At 42.3% G+C, this 16,823-nt stretch overlaps 1 protein-coding gene across 1 annotated transcript; it reads left to right on the top strand.

Moving 5' to 3' along the window:
• Window positions 1–76: 76 nt before the first annotated feature.
• Window positions 77–10,423, top strand: LOC112226836 (interferon regulatory factor 4). Its single transcript, XM_024391434.2, has 9 exons — window positions 77–853; window positions 1,391–1,590; window positions 1,999–2,185; window positions 2,810–2,895; window positions 3,044–3,230; window positions 7,321–7,413; window positions 7,893–8,291; window positions 8,772–8,884; window positions 9,235–10,423. Exons 1-9 carry the CDS (start codon window positions 784–786, stop codon window positions 9,382–9,384), a joined length of 1,485 nt encoding a protein of 494 aa, XP_024247202.1. The 5' UTR covers window positions 77–783; the 3' UTR covers window positions 9,385–10,423.
• The last annotated feature ends 6,400 nt before the right edge of the window (window positions 10,424–16,823 follow it).

The raw sequence follows: 16,823 nt of genomic DNA, 5'->3' as shown, positions 1-16,823 counted from the left end.
TGTGATGACAGACAGACATTCTCTGCTCTGTTTACCTCTGTTTCTGGGTCTATTTCCTGTTTGTGTGTTAATGCAAAGGAAGCCTTGCATGACAGCAGTAAAAAACAACATTTTCAGCCCCCGCTGTCAGCATTGGAGGGATACAGAGAGCTGGGCATGAGTGCCACTGGCTCTGAAAAGGGATGCATTTGAATTTGTCTGTTGCCTACCAACCCACGCACCTACATATAATGTAGCCCTTCTTCTCCAATAGATATAGCATACAGCCTATGAATTAGACCCAGTTGATATTAAAGGTTATGCGCATTACACAACCACTGGAGGGCAGCAGTATAACCACAGTAAAACAAATTGAGGCTATATTGTATTTGTGAATGAAATGAAAACACACTCCACTAAAATATCCCATATTTTCGTCAATGTCATAGGCTACTGTAATTAACTTGCAGGAGGATTGAGTACATTTTAATTGCCATATAACTACATTATGAAAACAACAGCACAAGAACAATTCTATTTTAGGACTTTATAAAACTATTTAAAGCATAAACATAATGGTAATGGAATCTATTGACATAATTACGATTTTAGGGAGTTTCTTTTTTTTTATTGACACAGGTAATTGTTCCATTCCATGGTGACGTTTGCTTCCTGTGTTTGCCACTCGAGAGGGATTCCCCATCGACTGTAGGTTGTTCTCGATAAGCTTCAGAGAACTGCAGCTCCTCCCAGTCGCGGCACCGACACATCAAGATGTGACTGACTATATGAATAGGGCACCCGATGCTCTCACTTGAGAACAGTGTCAGTAAATCGATTTCATCACTTGTCAGAGAAGCTCACATGGTTAGAGGTAAGGAGTTTATTCTCACTCACAGTAGGGTATAGGAAGCATAAGAGAGGGGAACGTTCTGAAGTTGATGCAGTGATGTTGATGCACTTAAAGACTATTATGTTATTTATTTTATGCATGTGATTATAACACTGTTTTTCTGATTTTACTTATGAGCCTACAAAATATGAATTCCATTGTCTTTGAATTAAAATAACCCAAGACATCCAGAAGGGTTTCATTCTTAAATTAAGGCCTACCTATTTTGTATGTGATTTATTTTATGCAATTCAAAAATAAATAATAATAAATGTGTTAGTGCATATTTAATCAACAAATATATACTATCAAATAAGTTGTGATATTATAGCTTAATTTCATGAAAGCATGGCATTTAAAAAAAATAAAAGTGTGACTTCCCTGATAACATTAACCTTCATCACTCAGCACCAACTGACATTGTTTTGCATTGCATGATAACGGATTTATTGCAACGCACATTACCTACCTTATTGCAACGCACATGCCCATCCTTCTATTGCATGTGCTTTTTGACAGAGATGAACTTAGAGGGGGACAGCGGTCTGTCAGTGAGCTGCGGCAACGGGAAACTTAGACAGTGGCTGATCGATCAGATTAACAGCAGTAGCTATCCCGGACTGGTTTGGGAGAATGGCGAGAAAAGCATTTTCAGGATCCCGTGGAAACATGCGGGCAAACAGGACTACAATCGAGACGAGGATGCTGCACTCTTCAAGGTGCGTTTGGACCCACACACTCACTTCACCATACTTCTCTGCAGTTTTTTTCTTCTACTTTTTAGTTACTATATACAACGGGTGAATATTGAATATAGTGTGCAGGTACCCCATGAAGTATTCCTAACTCAATCATATTCAGTCACTCAATTCACTCTCCAGACCTAGTCTACTTGGGTAGGTGTAATTTACATTATTTTCTATAGACTACCTGTTGTTGTTTTTTTGTACTGTATAACAAGTGATCATCTTTGTTCAAGGCAATGGATATTTGTTCAAGACAAAGACCAATGCATGTTGATTTTGATGCAGGCCTACTAATGCCTTACTTATTGCCACATACATTTAAATAGAATGCAGAGAGAAAGTATAAATCAAGTCAATGTATTATGCTGTTGATTATTGCAGGCTTGGGCATTGTTCAAAGGGAAACACAGGGAAGGAGTGGACAAACCAGACCCCCCCACATGGAAGACTAGACTGCGATGTGCTCTTAACAAAAGTAATGACTTTGACGAGCTGGTGGAGAGAAGCCAACTTGATATATCAGACCCTTACAAAGTCTACAGAATCATACCGGAGGGAGCTAAGAGAGGCAAGTCCATGTCACAAGTGTAATCTGCTGTCAGAAATGTCTACTGTACCATAATTAATGTATATAGGCTACTGGCAGGTGATGTCACAGATTTCATATGTCAAAGGTAATGAAAACTCTGTCTAACTCTTAACATACCCGAGCAGACACACATACAGCCAGCAATGTTTCATTTTGCCACCATCGTCTAATGAGGCAGGAAGCCGAGAGGAAGCCGATGCATCGACCAAAAAGGCCTCTGAGCTTTTTTTAGAGGGCTTCGGTTTACCCGTGCAGAATGCACAACATACACACTTAACCTTGCAATAACGAAGGCTGAAGGCTAGACAGAAGACCCCTTTGTCACTCTCATATGACCAAACCTGCAACCTGGGGGTTCAAACACTTGAATCAGAAGTTGTTATCGCAAGCTTGTATAGTTGTTGTGTTCAACTGTTTGAAGGGGCTGAATAGCATGTGAGCTCTGTTGAAACAGCTCTAATAATGTCGACTATAGTGACATGTTTTTTATTGAGGATTACACACATTTCTGAGGGACCTCCACATCATTTTGCATTGTGCATTGTAGATTGGAATATAGAGAGTTCTATGTGTGATGTCTAGTGTTACATTTCCGTTATGTAGGGATCAAGACGGCAGAGACAACGTTACATATGAGCTCAGAGAGCAACTACCCCATGCACTCTCTGTACCCAACTCTACACAGCCAGGTAACGTAATTTGTTTACCCCTGCGACATGTACCTTCAAAGGTCTTCAGATCTTCAAAGTTCTTCACAGCTCTCTCTTCCTGCTGTGTGTGGATCAGGAACCCACCACTATCTGACTAACAGCTGTCTCCCCCTGGCTTTGTCCCAAGGTGTCTGGCAGCTACATAGTTCCCCAGGAGAGGAAGGAGTGGAAGGACTACAGCCACACACAGGACCACCAGCAGCAACCTCAGCCTCAGCACCACCAGCCACCCCACGTTGAGCTGCAGTATAGCCAGTGCCACTACCCATCGCCACTCAGCCGACTGTGGCACACCGGGCCACACACAGATAACGGTGAGACATGGCATAGCATGGCCATGGTTATGGGGTGGGCACTGATTATAGGAAAGAACAGATAATGGAGAGAAGAATACACATTATATTTATTTGTATTTATTCATTTAACCTTCATATAAACGCAACAAGGAAAAACATCAACGATTTTACTGAGTTACAGTTCATATAAGTAAATCAGTCAATTGAAATAAATTCATTAAACCCTAATCTATGGATTTCATATGACTGGGAAAACAGATATAAATCTGTTGGTCACAGATACCTTAAAACAAGGTAGGGTGGTGGATCAGAAAACCTGTCAGTATTTGGTGTGACCACCATTTGCCTCATGCAGCGCCACACATCTCCTTCGTATAGATTTGAGCAGGCTGTTGATTGTGGCCTGTGGAATGTTTTCTCACTCCTTTTCAATGGCAGTGCGAAGTAGCTCTATATTGGCGAGAAGAGAAATACGCTGTCGTACATGTCGATGCAGTCCAGAGCATCCCAAACAAGCTCAATGGGTGTCATGTCTGGTGTGTATGCAGGCCATGGAAGAACTGGGACATTTTCAGCTTCCAGGAAATGTGTTCAGATCCATGCGACTTGGGGCCGTGTATTATCATACTGAAACATGAGGTGATGGCTGCAGATGAATGGCACAACAATGGCCTCAAGATCTCGTCACGGTATCTCTGTGCATTAAAATTGCCATCGATAAAATGAAATTGTGTTTGTTGTCCATAGTTTATTCCTGCCCATATCATAACCCCACCGCCACCATAGGGCATTTGAAGAATCTGGATGTGGAGATCCTGGGCTGGCGTGATTACACAGGGTTTGCGGTTGTAAGGCTGGTTGGACGTACTGCCAAATTATCTAAAACATTACATTTTCTGGCAAGAGCTCTGGTGGGCCTGCCTGCAGTCAGCATGACAATTGTACGCTTCTGCAAAACATGAAACATCTGTGGCTTTTTGTTGCGTGACAAAACTGTCCATATTAGTTAGAGTGGCCTTTCATTGTCCCCAGCTCAAGGTGCACCTGTATAATGATCATGCTGTTTAATCAGCTTCTTGATATGCTACACCTGTCAGGTGAATGGATTATCTTAGCAAAGGATAAATCCTCACTAACAGGGATGTAAGCACATTTGTGCATACAGAACATTTCTGGGATCTTTTATTTCAGCACATGAAACATGGGACAAACACTTTAATGCTGCATTTATATACTTTTTTCAGTGTACTGTGTACATATATTTATGAACTGGGTGTTTCAAGCCCTGAATGCTGATTGGCTGACCACGGGCATGACAAAACATTTCTTGTTAATGCTCTAATTACTTTGGAAACCAGTTTATAATAGCAATAATGCACCTTGGGGGTCTGTGGGATGTGGCCAATATTCCAAGGCTAAGGGCTGTATCCAGGCGCTCCGCATTGCGTCGTGCATCAGAACAGCCCTTAGCCGTGGGATATTGGCCATATACCACAACCCCCCTGGCCTTGCTGGTTTGAATCCCCAAGCTGACAAGGTACAAATCTGTCTTTCTGCCCCTGAGCACTCCTGAGTCCTGAGCACTCTGGAGCAGGTTTTCATCAAGGATCTCTCTGTACTGTGCTCTGTTCATCTTTCCCTCAATCCTGACTAGTCTCCCAGTTCTTGCCGCTGAAAAACATCCCCACAGCATGATGCTGCCACCACCATGCTTCACCGTAGGGATGGTAACAGGTTTCCTCCAGACGTGATGCTTGACATTCAGGCCAAAGAGTTCAATCTTGGTTTCATCAGACCAGAGAATCTTGTTTCTCATGGTCTGAGAGTCCCTTAGGTGTATTCTGGCAAACTCCAGGCAGGTTGTCATGTGCCTTTTACTGAGGATTGGATTCTTTCTGGACAGTCTACCATAAAGGTCTGATGGGTGGAGAGCTGCAGGTATGGTTGTCCTTCTGGAAGGTTCTCCCATCACAGAGGAACTCTGGAGCTCTGTCAGAGTGACCATCAGGTTCTTGGTCACCTCCCTGACCAATGCCCTTCTCTTCCGATTGCTCAGTTTGGCCGGGCAGCCAGCTCTAGGAAGAGTCTTGGTGGTTCCAAATGTCTTTCATTTAAGAATGATGGAATGATGGCCAGTGTGTTCTTGGGGACCTTCAATGCTGCAGAAATGTGTTGGTACCCTTCCCCAGATCTGTGCCTCGACACAATCCTGTCTCTGAGATCTACGGACAATTCCTTCGACCTCATGGCTTGGTTTTTGCTCTGACATGCACTGTCAACTGTGGGACCTTATATAGACAGGTGTGTACCTTTCCAAATCATGTCCAATCAATTGAATTACCACAGGTGGACCCCAATAAAGTTGTAGAAACATCTCAAGAATGATCAATTGAAACAGGATGCAGCTGAGTTCATTTTCGAATCTCATAGAAAAGAGTCTGAATACTTATGTAAATAAGCTATTTCTGTTTTTTTATTTGCAAACATTACTGAAAACCTGTTTTCGCTCTGTTATTATTGTTTATTGTCCGTAGATTGATGAGGAAATAGTTAATTTAATCCTTTAGAATAAGGCTGTAACATCACAAAATGTGGACAAAAGGGGTCTGAATACTTTCCAAATGTATTGCATATATATATATATATATATATATATATATATATACAATAACAGTCAAAAGCTCTCATCTCAATTGGGTTGAGGTTGGGGGATTGTGGAGGCTAGGTCATTTGATGCAGTACTCCATCACTCTCCTTCTTGGTCATTTAGCCCTTACACAGGCTGGAGGTGTGTTGGGTCATTGTCTTGTTGAAAAACAAATGATAGTCCCACTAAGCGCAAACCAGAAGAGAGGGCATATCGCTGCAGAATGCTGTGGTAGCCATGCTGGTTAAGTGTGCCTTGAATTCGAAATAAATCACAGACATTGTCACCAGCAAAGCACCTCCACACCATCACACCTCTTCTTCCATGCGTCACGGCGAGAACCATACATGTGGAGATCATCCGTTCACCTACTCTGCTTCTCACAACGACACGGTGGTTGTAACCAAAAATCTCAAATTTGGACTCATCAGACCAAAGGGCAGATTTACATCGGTCTAATGTCCATTGCTCATGTTTCTTGGCCCAAGCAAGTCTCTTCTTCTTATTGGTGTCCTTTTGTAGTGGTTTCTTTGCAGCAATTCAACCATGGAGGCCTGATTCACGCAGTCTCCTCTGAACAGTTGATGTTGTTACTTGAACTCTGTGAAGCAGTTATTTGGGCTGCAATTTCTGGGCCTGGTAACTCTAATGAACTTATCTTCTGCAGCAGAGGTAACTCGGGGTCTTCCTTTCCTGTGGCGGTCCTCATTAGGGCCAGTTTCATCATAGCGCTTGATGGTTTTTGAGACTGCAAAAACTTTCAAAGTTATTGAAATGTTCATGATTGACTGACCTTCCTGTCTTAAAGTAACAATGGACTGTTGCTTCTCTTTCCTTATTTGAGCTGTTCTTGCCAAAATATGGACTTGGTCTTTTACCAAATAGGGCTATATTCTGTATACCACCCCTACCTTGTCACAACACATCTGATTGGATCAATCGCATTAAAGAAGGAAAGAAGGAAAGGAAAGAGATTCCACAAATGATCTTGTAAGAAGGCACACCTGTTAATTGAAATGCATTCCAGGTGACTGACTACCTCATGAAGCTGGTTGAGAGAATGCCAAGAGTGTGCAAAGCTGTTATCAAGGCACCGGGTGGCTACTTTGAAGAATCTCAAATATAACATATATTTGAATGTGTATGTGTGTCCAAACTTTTGACTGGTATATATATATATATATATATATATATATAAATATAAGACAGTGCACTATTGTATAGGCTAAGGTCATTGTATGACAATCACACGTTGTAAAAAAAGCTTTTGGTTGACAGTGAAGGCTTTGGTGGCTGCCACTTCTACAAAATATTGAGGGCTTTATTTGACATGCTCTCGTCAGGTTCCTCCTGAGATAAAATTATAACAACAAGGTGTAGTGCATTATCCGCGATGAAATGTACTCTGTAAACACTTATTCATCGGTTAATAACAATACTCCTTTCATATTTTCCTCCCAGGTTATCAGTTCACTGGCTCCTTCTATTCATACTCCTCCTCAGAGTCCCACCCCACAGCATTTACAATGGACCACAACATGGCCACCCTTTCTGGTAAAGACATATTTATTCTATTACTACTACATTACTTAGTTACTACTGCTGCTGAAGCTGCTGCTACACCACCGAACATTGCAATGACAGCTGGACACAAAGGGCAGGAGTAGTAAGATGTAGTGGAGTGTACTGAATTGTTATTTCTTGTTACCAACCACTAGAAACTAGAAGCTATTTACAGGACAATTACTTCCCTAATCTGGGTTTTAATAAGGTTAGTTGTTTGTTCTCATATTAAGTGTATTCTATGAGTATACTGTTGATGTTTTAGATGGGTAACTGTAGAGACCACTACAGTTAAAGTACAATGATTATGTAAGTCGTAAAGTTCAGTCGTTTGCTAACTTCCCTCGTTCACTTTCTTTCTACATACACTGTTTATACATTTGTTTTCAGACAGCTGTCCATCTTGTTTTATTTGGAATACTTCTGCTCACTTGTTTATTCTCTAACAACCTCCCCCCTCTCTCCTCCAGACTTCCGACTGCATGTGTCCCTGTTCTACCGTGAGGCTTTGGTCAAGAAGGTAACCACCTCTGGTCCTGAAGGCTGCCAGATCACCTCGTCTTCCTCCTCCTCTTCCTCGTCTTCCTCTCCCTCCTCCCCCTGCCCTGTGGACAAGCTGTACAGCGGTGCAGAAGTGGTGCTGTTCCCGTCCCCTTACCCCGAGTCACAGAGGAGGGGGGCGGAGAAGCTACCCAACGTCCTGGAGAGGGGCGTGCTCCTGTGGATGGCGTCAGATGGGCTCTATGCCAAGCGGCTTTGCCAGAGCCGAGTGTACTGGGAGGGCCCGCTGGCCCCGTACACGGACAAACCCAACAAACTGGAGAAAGAACAGACCTGCAAGCTGTTTGACACTCAGCAGTTCCTCACTGGTGAGAAACAGTATTTTGATTGTGATGCTTATGATGACGCTGATTATGATGATGATAATGGGGGTGATGATGATGATGAAGATGATCGGAGGAGACGTACTGTAGAATGTAAAGTCCCTCTCCATACTGTGGTATCAGTGGGTAAGAGACTTGTCACGTTCTTCGCGACGGCCTATCCGTGGTGTCTCTCCATGAAACACCCCCCGTTTTCAGGTTTATCACTCATTTTTCACACCCAAGGACTTCCTTGCAAATGACTGGAAAAATGTTTCACTGACTCCTCTTTCTGATTCTGTGAACCTTATTCTCTCAGCATAGCATATTCCTTGCAGTGCTACTGTATCACAATACCCAACCTTCCTCAGCTGAAGGTGTGTCCTTCATGAGCAAAATAGCTGTTTTCAGCTGTTAGAGGGCAAACTGATGATTTGGGGTGAAATAAAGTGAGAAACTCATTGTACACTCCCTCCCTCCTTCCAGAGCTGCAGGGGTATGCCCAACATGGCCGTCCCATGCCCAGGCACCAGGTGGTGCTGTGTTTCGGTGACGAGTACCCAGATCCCCAACGCCAGACCAAGATGATCACAGCACAGGTACAGTACACTACATACTTTCACTGTTTTAATGCATTTCAATAACAGTCCAACATGAGAAAGGTTTCAACTAAATGACATCTCTATAGCCTGTCTAGCCTTGTTAGTCATGATGTGAAAGAAAGGACTCTATCAACCGGTTCCAAATCGCTCCCTCCCCCTTGACCCCAACTCATCAATGTTTGTAGATCTGCAGGGTCCAGATTGATATAAACAGTGCAGTGCATATTGCTTACACCTTACAGATTTGCAGAAACTAGAGGGAGAGGTAGGGAGAGATTTGGTAAATGTGAGCAATCTTTATTCATTGTCATTCATCATTCATATTGTGACCTCTGTATGTGTTGCAGGTGGAGCCAATGTTTGCCAGGGAACTGTTGTACTTCACCCAGCAGAACAGCAGTCACTACCTTAGGGACTACGAGCTCCAGGGACACACAGAGAGCTCCCCTCCAGCTCCAGGAGACTACCAGAGGACCCTCCAACACATGCAGGAGTAACACATACAAACATGCCTCAGGAGCCATGGACATGCATGTAGATAGACCAATGAGCTTAACTACTGTAATGTATATGGTATACTCAGGTCTTGGACTAAAATGCCTCACTGTGATTTCAATGTAAGACTGGACTGTGCCTCCATCATCAGTGTCAACAGTTTGAGCCAAAGATGATCAAAGATGAAAGTATCTACCCTAGTTTGTACAGCCTTACAATTATTTTTCTAATCATAATTTATTTGTTTGTTTTTTAAACAATATGAAAAACTGATTAAGTATTTTTGATTTGATCTGTTGTAATAGTTTTGTTTCAATATCACATCTGGATGCCAGTGTCTAGGTGAATGTGTTTGATTGATTGGTTGATTTTGCAAAACCTGCTCAAGGTAGCTGTAGATAATTGAAGTGATTGGTTTTAGGCTGACCCTAGCATTGGTCCCCACTTGATCCTTGATACATTATAGCTACAAAGTGTGTGGTGTGTGTAGGCTTATCACAAGAGATAGTGTGTTTTCCGGTGACATCTGTAGGAAACCCACAATACCCCCTGACCTGTGGTAGTGGTGTGGTGGGCGGAGGTAGCCTGCCCCTGTCTCTCTCTCCCCATCTCGCTCTCTTTCTTTGTCTCCCTCTACATTTTCTCTCTTGCTAACACTTAATTTCAACGAGAGAGGGATGCATGTGTTTGTGTATGTTTGTGTGTATGTGTGTGTGTGTGCGGGCGTGCATGTATGTGTCTGCATGTGAGATTGTGACAGTGTATAGGATGCGGTTTGAGGGGACGAGGACCAATGTGAAGCAGAGGGCGACTGACAGAAGCAGGAAGCACCAGTCACAGGTGCACAGGAAGTGGAGTAGCCCTCAGGAGAAAGGGAGAAGAGGCTTAATGTGACCCATTTCCAGAAGCTAGGCATATGTTGAACGTCACTACTTCACAGGAGAGGCATTTTAAGGAAAAATTTTTTTTTTTAAATCAAAATACTTTTTTGGGCAGAAATGCATTTTGGAGCATATGAACTTTCATGTGCCTTAATAACAAACTTGTATGCCATCTGTAAATACAAATAAAATGGTTAAATTACGAGCCTAGTTGGTTTAGCCAGGAAAAAAGACAGGAACCTTCCGATAGCCATGATTGGCTGAGATATGCCGAGAGATGAGTTCGGATTGATCTGCCATGAAGCACGCTTCTGTCCATAACATAAGCTGCTCAGTATGTGTTGATAATCCATGCTATGGCGGCCTTTTTGAAATAGATAACGTTAGCCATGGAGAACTGCAAAAGGGTTGCTACTGTTCTCAACAACATTGTTGCCCTGAATTTAGCAGGCACTATAGACAAGATCTGTGGGAAAAAGTTGTAATGGACTACTTTCTGCACACGGTCAGTGTGAACCAGAGTGACATGACACAACGAGCCAAATAAGGTGTAGCTAGCTACAAATAAAATGGAAAAGACACAGGATGTCTTAGTTAGTTAAAGTGGTTCCAGTCTGGAGTGAAGCGTTCATCCATGTACAGTGCCTTGCTACAGTGCCTATACTACAGTCACAGACAGACCAATGAGACAGATATTTCACCGGATGTATAAATGAGAAGCATCCGGTTGGCGTTTCCACTGTCTACCAAATATGTGACCTGTTTCTGGAAACTAGGCATATGTCGCGGGTCACTACTTCACACGAGAGCCATTTGAATGTAATCTTTTTCTATTTTTATCAAAATGCATATTTTGGCAGAAATGCCTTCTGCAGCTTGTGAACTTTCATGTGCCTTAATAACAAACATGTATGCCATCTGTAAATACGAATAAAATTGTTAAATTACAAGCCTAGTTGGTTTAGCCAAAGAAAAGACAGCAACCTTCCCGCTACCAATGTTTGGCTGAGATAATGAGTGTGCTGGACATGCTGAGAGAGGAGTTCAGATTGGTCTGCCATATACCACCCTTCTGTCTATTTGAGCTGGTTAGTATGTGTAGGTAATCTTGTCTAACGCAGCTTTCTAAAAAAATATATTGCTTAGTAGTATTGCATAAGTGTTGCTTACCACTTTCTGGAGGACCGAGTTTAGAAATCAGTGGAATTAGAGTATGATAGCTAAGGAGATGGAATAAACACAAATCTCTGGATTAAATCTGCAAACCAAGGGCAACCATGGCATCTGTGACAGGGAGAAGCGTCCAACCATGATGTATACGGGTAAGATATTCTAGCTAGCTACATTTCCAGATATTACAGGTTTCACATTTTTTAATTTCAAGTTATTAAAGTGTACTCTTAGCTAGCTAGCTAACGTTAGCTGGCTGGCTCGCTAGCTAACATTACGGTATGATCTTATTATTCGTATCTCAGAGCCATTTGTTTGGCTAGTTATAGCCTAATGTTAGCTAGCTAACATTGAACCTGGTTGGTTAGCTACCTGCAGATTCATGCAGAGTAGTAACATCATAAATTGAGATTATGGTTCATTGTTGCGCTAGCTAGCTACATGTCTTAACGAAAGACTCCATTATGCAAGTATCCATTTTAATAGAATGTTACTGAGACAACTATTGACAACAGCAGGCTGGACAATAGAATGAGTCAAAATTCACACAAGGCTGAAAAACGGCTAAAGCTCGTTGGCTGAGCTGGAACACTAGCGTGAGGCCATAGCAAATTAATAAAAAAAAAACTTTGCAGATCCTCTTCTGACTGGTGATGCTTAGAATTCCACTTCCCCTAAATGGCACCAAAAATGTATCCCTTTTTATTTTACCACTACAATCTGTTCTTAGGACAAAAATAAATAAATAAACTAAACATCCGCACCTCGTTGGTATAGTAGGGAAAAAATTAAAACTTCTGACTATTTCTGGTCTAGTGATCGATGACAACCGAGCATACTGCCCTGACTTACATAATTACAAAGAGGAGATTCTTCTGATTAAAATGGTGTAAAAAGCTCTCCCTCGCCCTCCATTTTGCAAATCTGACCATAATTCTATCCTCCTGATTCCTGCTTACAAGCAAAAATTAAAACAGGAAGCACCAATGACTTTATCAATAAAAAAGTGGTCAGATGAAGCAGATGCAAAGCTACAGGACTGTTTTGCTAGCACAGACTGGAATATGTTCCAGGATTCCTGAGAAGGCATTGAGGAGTACACCACATCAGTCATTGGCTTCATCAATAAGTGCACGGATGACGTCGTCCTCATAGTGAACGTACGTACATACCCTAACCAGAAGCCATGGATTACAGGCAACATCTGCACTGAGCTAAAGGCTAGAGCTGACGCTTTCAAGGAGCGGGACTCCAAGAAGCTTATAAGAAATCCAGCTATGCTCTCTGATGAACCATCAAACAGGCAAAGCGTCAATACAGGACTAAGATTGAATCATACTACACCGGCTCTGACACTCATCGGATGTGGCAGGACATGCAAACCATTACAGACTACAAAGGGAAGCACAGCCGAGAGCTTCACAGTGACACGAGCATACCAGATGAGCTGAACTACTTCTATGCTCACTTCGAGGCAAATTACACTGAAACATGCATGAGAGCACCAGCTGTTCCGGAAGACTGTGTGATCACACTCCCCTCAGCCGATGTGAGAAAGACCTTTAAACAGGACAACATACACAAGGCCGCAGGGCCATAAGGATTACCAGGACATGTACTGCGAGCATGCGCTGACCAGGTGAAGACATTTTCAACTTCTCCATGTCCGAGTCTGTAATACCAACATGTTTTAAGCAAACCACCATAGTCCCTGTACCCAATAACACTAAGGTAACATGCCTAAGTGACTACCAACCCATAGCACTCACGTCTGTAGCCATCAAGTGCTTCAAAAGGCTGGTCATGGCTCACATCAACACTATTATCCCAGAAGCACTAGACCCACTCCAATTTGCATACCGCCCCAACAGATCCACAGATGATGCAATCTCTATTGCACTCCACACTGCCCTTTCCCACATGGACAAAAGGAAAACCTATGTGAGAATGCTATTCATTGACTACAGCTCAGTGTTCAACACCATAGTGCCCTCAAAGCTCATAAATAATAGTTAACAAACATTGCCCATTCCGCAGGTTCAGAGTTAAAGGGCGGGATAATCCATGGTCTTCTTCTGAGCTGTCTTTTGTTATTCATAAATGTAATCTAGCCTGGGCTAAAGCAAGGAGATCATGTTCTAATGCTGATTTGCTTCTTTTTAGGCAGTTCTTCTTTTCTCAGGAAGGCCAAGTCTGAATATTTTATGTCTGTCACAACTGATAACCGGAATGACCCTAGAAGGTTTTGGAAGGCTAATAAGTCTATGTCTGGAAACAGTAATGTTAATTAATTACCGTCATGTGTATTGAAGGACTCTGTTGCTGTACATGAGAAAACTGAAATGCTGAGTTGTTTCAATGACCACATTGTATCATCTGGTAGGCTGTTGGATTCAGTGTCCTCTGTCTCTGTACAACCCTGTGTTGATGAACCAGCAAGAGCTGGCCAAACTTTAGATTTTTGCCATTCTCAGTGCAGGAGGTACATAAAGCCCTGAAATCCTTAGATCACAGAAAGCCTGCAGGTCCTGATCTTCTTGATCCCTGCTTTTTAAAACAGGCAGATGATTTCATAGCTATCTGTTCAATCTAACCCTGGAATGTAATGAAATTCCAAAGATCTGGAAATCAGCATTTGTCCTACCACTTTGGAAAGGGGGAGATCCAACTTTTAAAAATAATTATAGGACAATCTCAAAGGTGTCACCTCTGGCGAAAATACTTGAAACCCTTGTTAGTGAACAGCTAAAAGAGTTTTTATATACGATCTCTATTTTATCAATGTACCAATCGGGCTTCAGGAAGAAGCATAGCACAATTACAGCAGACATTAAGGTTTTAAATGATATCACTGAAGCTCTTGACAAAAAACAACACTGTGTCTCACTTTTTATTGATCTCTCTAAGGCTTTTGATACAGTTGATTATGCTATACCACCCGATGTCACAGGAAGGCCATAAAGATCATCAAGGACAACAACCACCCGAGCCACTGCCTGTTCACCCCGCTATCATCCAGAAGGCGAGGTCAGTACAGGTGCATCAAAGCTGGGACCGAGAGACTAAAAAACAGCTTCTATCTCAAGGCCATCAGACTGTTAAACAGCCACCACTAACATTGAGTGGCTGCTGCCAACACACTGACTCAACTCCAGCCACTTTAATAATGGGAATTGATGGGAATTGATGTAAAATATATCACTAGCCACTTTAAACAATGCTACCTAATATAATGTGTACATACATGTCTACATTATTCATCTCATATGTATACGTATATACTGTACTCTATATCATCTACTGCATCTTTATGTAATACATGTATCACTAGCCACTTTAACTATGCCACTTTGTTTACATACTCATCTCATATGTATATACTGCCCTCAATACCATCTACTGTATCTTGCCTATGCCGCTCTGTACCATCACTCATTCATATATCTTTATGTACATATTCTTTAGCCCTATACACTTGTGTCTATAAGGTAGTAGTTTTGGAATTGTTAGCTAGATTACTTGTTGGTTATTACTGCATTGTCGGAACTAGAAGCACAAGCATTTCGCTACACTCGCACTAACATCTGCTAACCATGTGTATGTGACAAATAAAATGTAATTTGATTTGATTTGATTTGATTACCAAGGCAGAGATTGTCGATGGTAGGTCTTTCAGAGCATGCAGTTGCATCTGTTTGATAGAACAATTTGATGGGCTCATGTCTGTTAAATTGTCTGTCTGTAATGGTGTGCCCCAGGGCTCTGTACTTGGTCGCCTCTTATTCACTATTTATATAAATAATTTAGACAAAAATGTGCAAAATGCGCAACTTCACTTTTATGCTGGTGATACTGTTATTTATTGTTGCACCTTGTCTCTCACAAAAGCTTTCCAGAACTTGCAAACTGCTTTTGACATTGTTCAACATACCTTGTGTCAATTGAAGCTTATCCTCAACACTGACAAAACTAAACTAATGGTGTTTTCTAAATCAAGAAATAGACCTCTGAACCTTTCACCTAATATTACCTTTCAGGGCAATGAGATTGAGACTGTAACCTCATATAAATATCTTGGAATTTTAATTGATGAGGGCCTCTCTTTTAAATTGCATATTCAACAATTTACAAAAATATTTAAGCTGAAGTTGGGATTTTATTTTAGGAGCCAGAAAGAGGCTAGGATCAGCTACCGTTATGCCTTTACTAGACTATGGGGATATTGTATATATGAATGCTTCCTCTCAGTGTTTGAGATCAACATCCATGATGGCGTAGCAGTTCAGACGTCTTTGTCTTTGTCTTGTTGTGTCCAGTGTATATATATATTTTTTCCTTCGTATATATTTTGTAAATATTCTTTTATATTTTTAACCTCAGTTTCAACATACTCTCCTGTAACCCGCCTCACCCAATGTGGTATGGATCTGCTATTTTCTATACTTCAGAACTGGAACCCCCAACAGAAGTTTGCCAGCTAACTAGCTAGTAGTCAGTTAGCCAGTACTAGCGGTCATCAGCTAACCTTAGCCCGGTCAACTCCTGCCAGTCTGTACAGCGCGATTCAACCCATAGCATACCGGACTGCTTTTTCTCCACATCTCCGGTTTCCTACCGCAAGCTCTGAACCTTTTCACATGGCTCATCGCAGCTAGCTATCTGCTATCCGTCTATGGCTAAAGAGTCTCTGTCCTGAAGCAAGCACCAGTGAGCCTGGAACTACCCTCGTGCTAGGCCCATCTCCCAGCTAGCTTAAGAGGTCCATCATACACTCCTTGGGCTACAATACATATTTTGCCAATTGGCCATGACCCCTTTTACTGCCGACACGGAGCACTGCCAATTCAATCACAACTGGTCTACCGACGTTATCCGCCCAAGGGGTTTCAACAGGCTCCTCCGTCGTGATGTCCCCTGAAGGCCCATTGCTAGCCTGCTAGCCGTGGCCCACTAGCTGTCTAGTGCATATCGGACTGTTAGATGAAGAGGACCATCAGCCAATTTCTTGGGCTACAATACCTATTTTGCCAATTGGCCTGGACCCTTTTACTGCCAACACAGAGCCCTGCCAAACCTATATCTATCCTACCCTGCCTTTCAAAGGTCTGTAAAAGCCAAGTTATCAAACAGATCAACGACCATTTTGAATCCCGCCGTACCTTCTGCGCTATGCAATCTGGTTTCCGTGCTGGTCATGGGTGCACCTCAGCCATGCTCAAGGTCCTAAATTATATCATAACCGCCATCGATAAAAGACAATAATGTGCAGCTGTCTTCATCGACCTGGCCAAGGCTTTCGACTCTGTCAATCACCACATTCTTATCGGCAGACACAACAGCCTTGGTTTCTCAAATGACTGCCTCGCCTGGTTCACCAACGACTTCTCAGA

The sequence above is a fragment of the Oncorhynchus tshawytscha genome, linkage group LG28, assembly GCF_018296145.1.
Source record: "Oncorhynchus tshawytscha isolate Ot180627B linkage group LG28, Otsh_v2.0, whole genome shotgun sequence".
Lineage (NCBI taxonomy): Eukaryota > Metazoa > Chordata > Actinopteri > Salmoniformes > Salmonidae > Oncorhynchus > Oncorhynchus tshawytscha.
This window is presented reverse-complemented; position numbering and strand designations above follow the sequence as displayed.

Bases quoted from the DNA above. Each gene is read 5' to 3' on its own strand.
- LOC112226836 (XM_024391434.2), top strand. From the start codon at position 784: ATGCTCTCACTTGAGAACAGTGTCAGTAAATCGATTTCATCACTTGTC. The intron at 854-1,390 runs GTAAGGAGTTTA...GCTTTTTGACAG, and splicing joins AGAAGCTCACATGGTTAGAG to AGATGAACTTAGAGGGGGAC. The intron at 3,231-7,320 runs GTGAGACATGGC...TTTTCCTCCCAG, and splicing joins CGGGCCACACACAGATAACG to GTTATCAGTTCACTGGCTCC.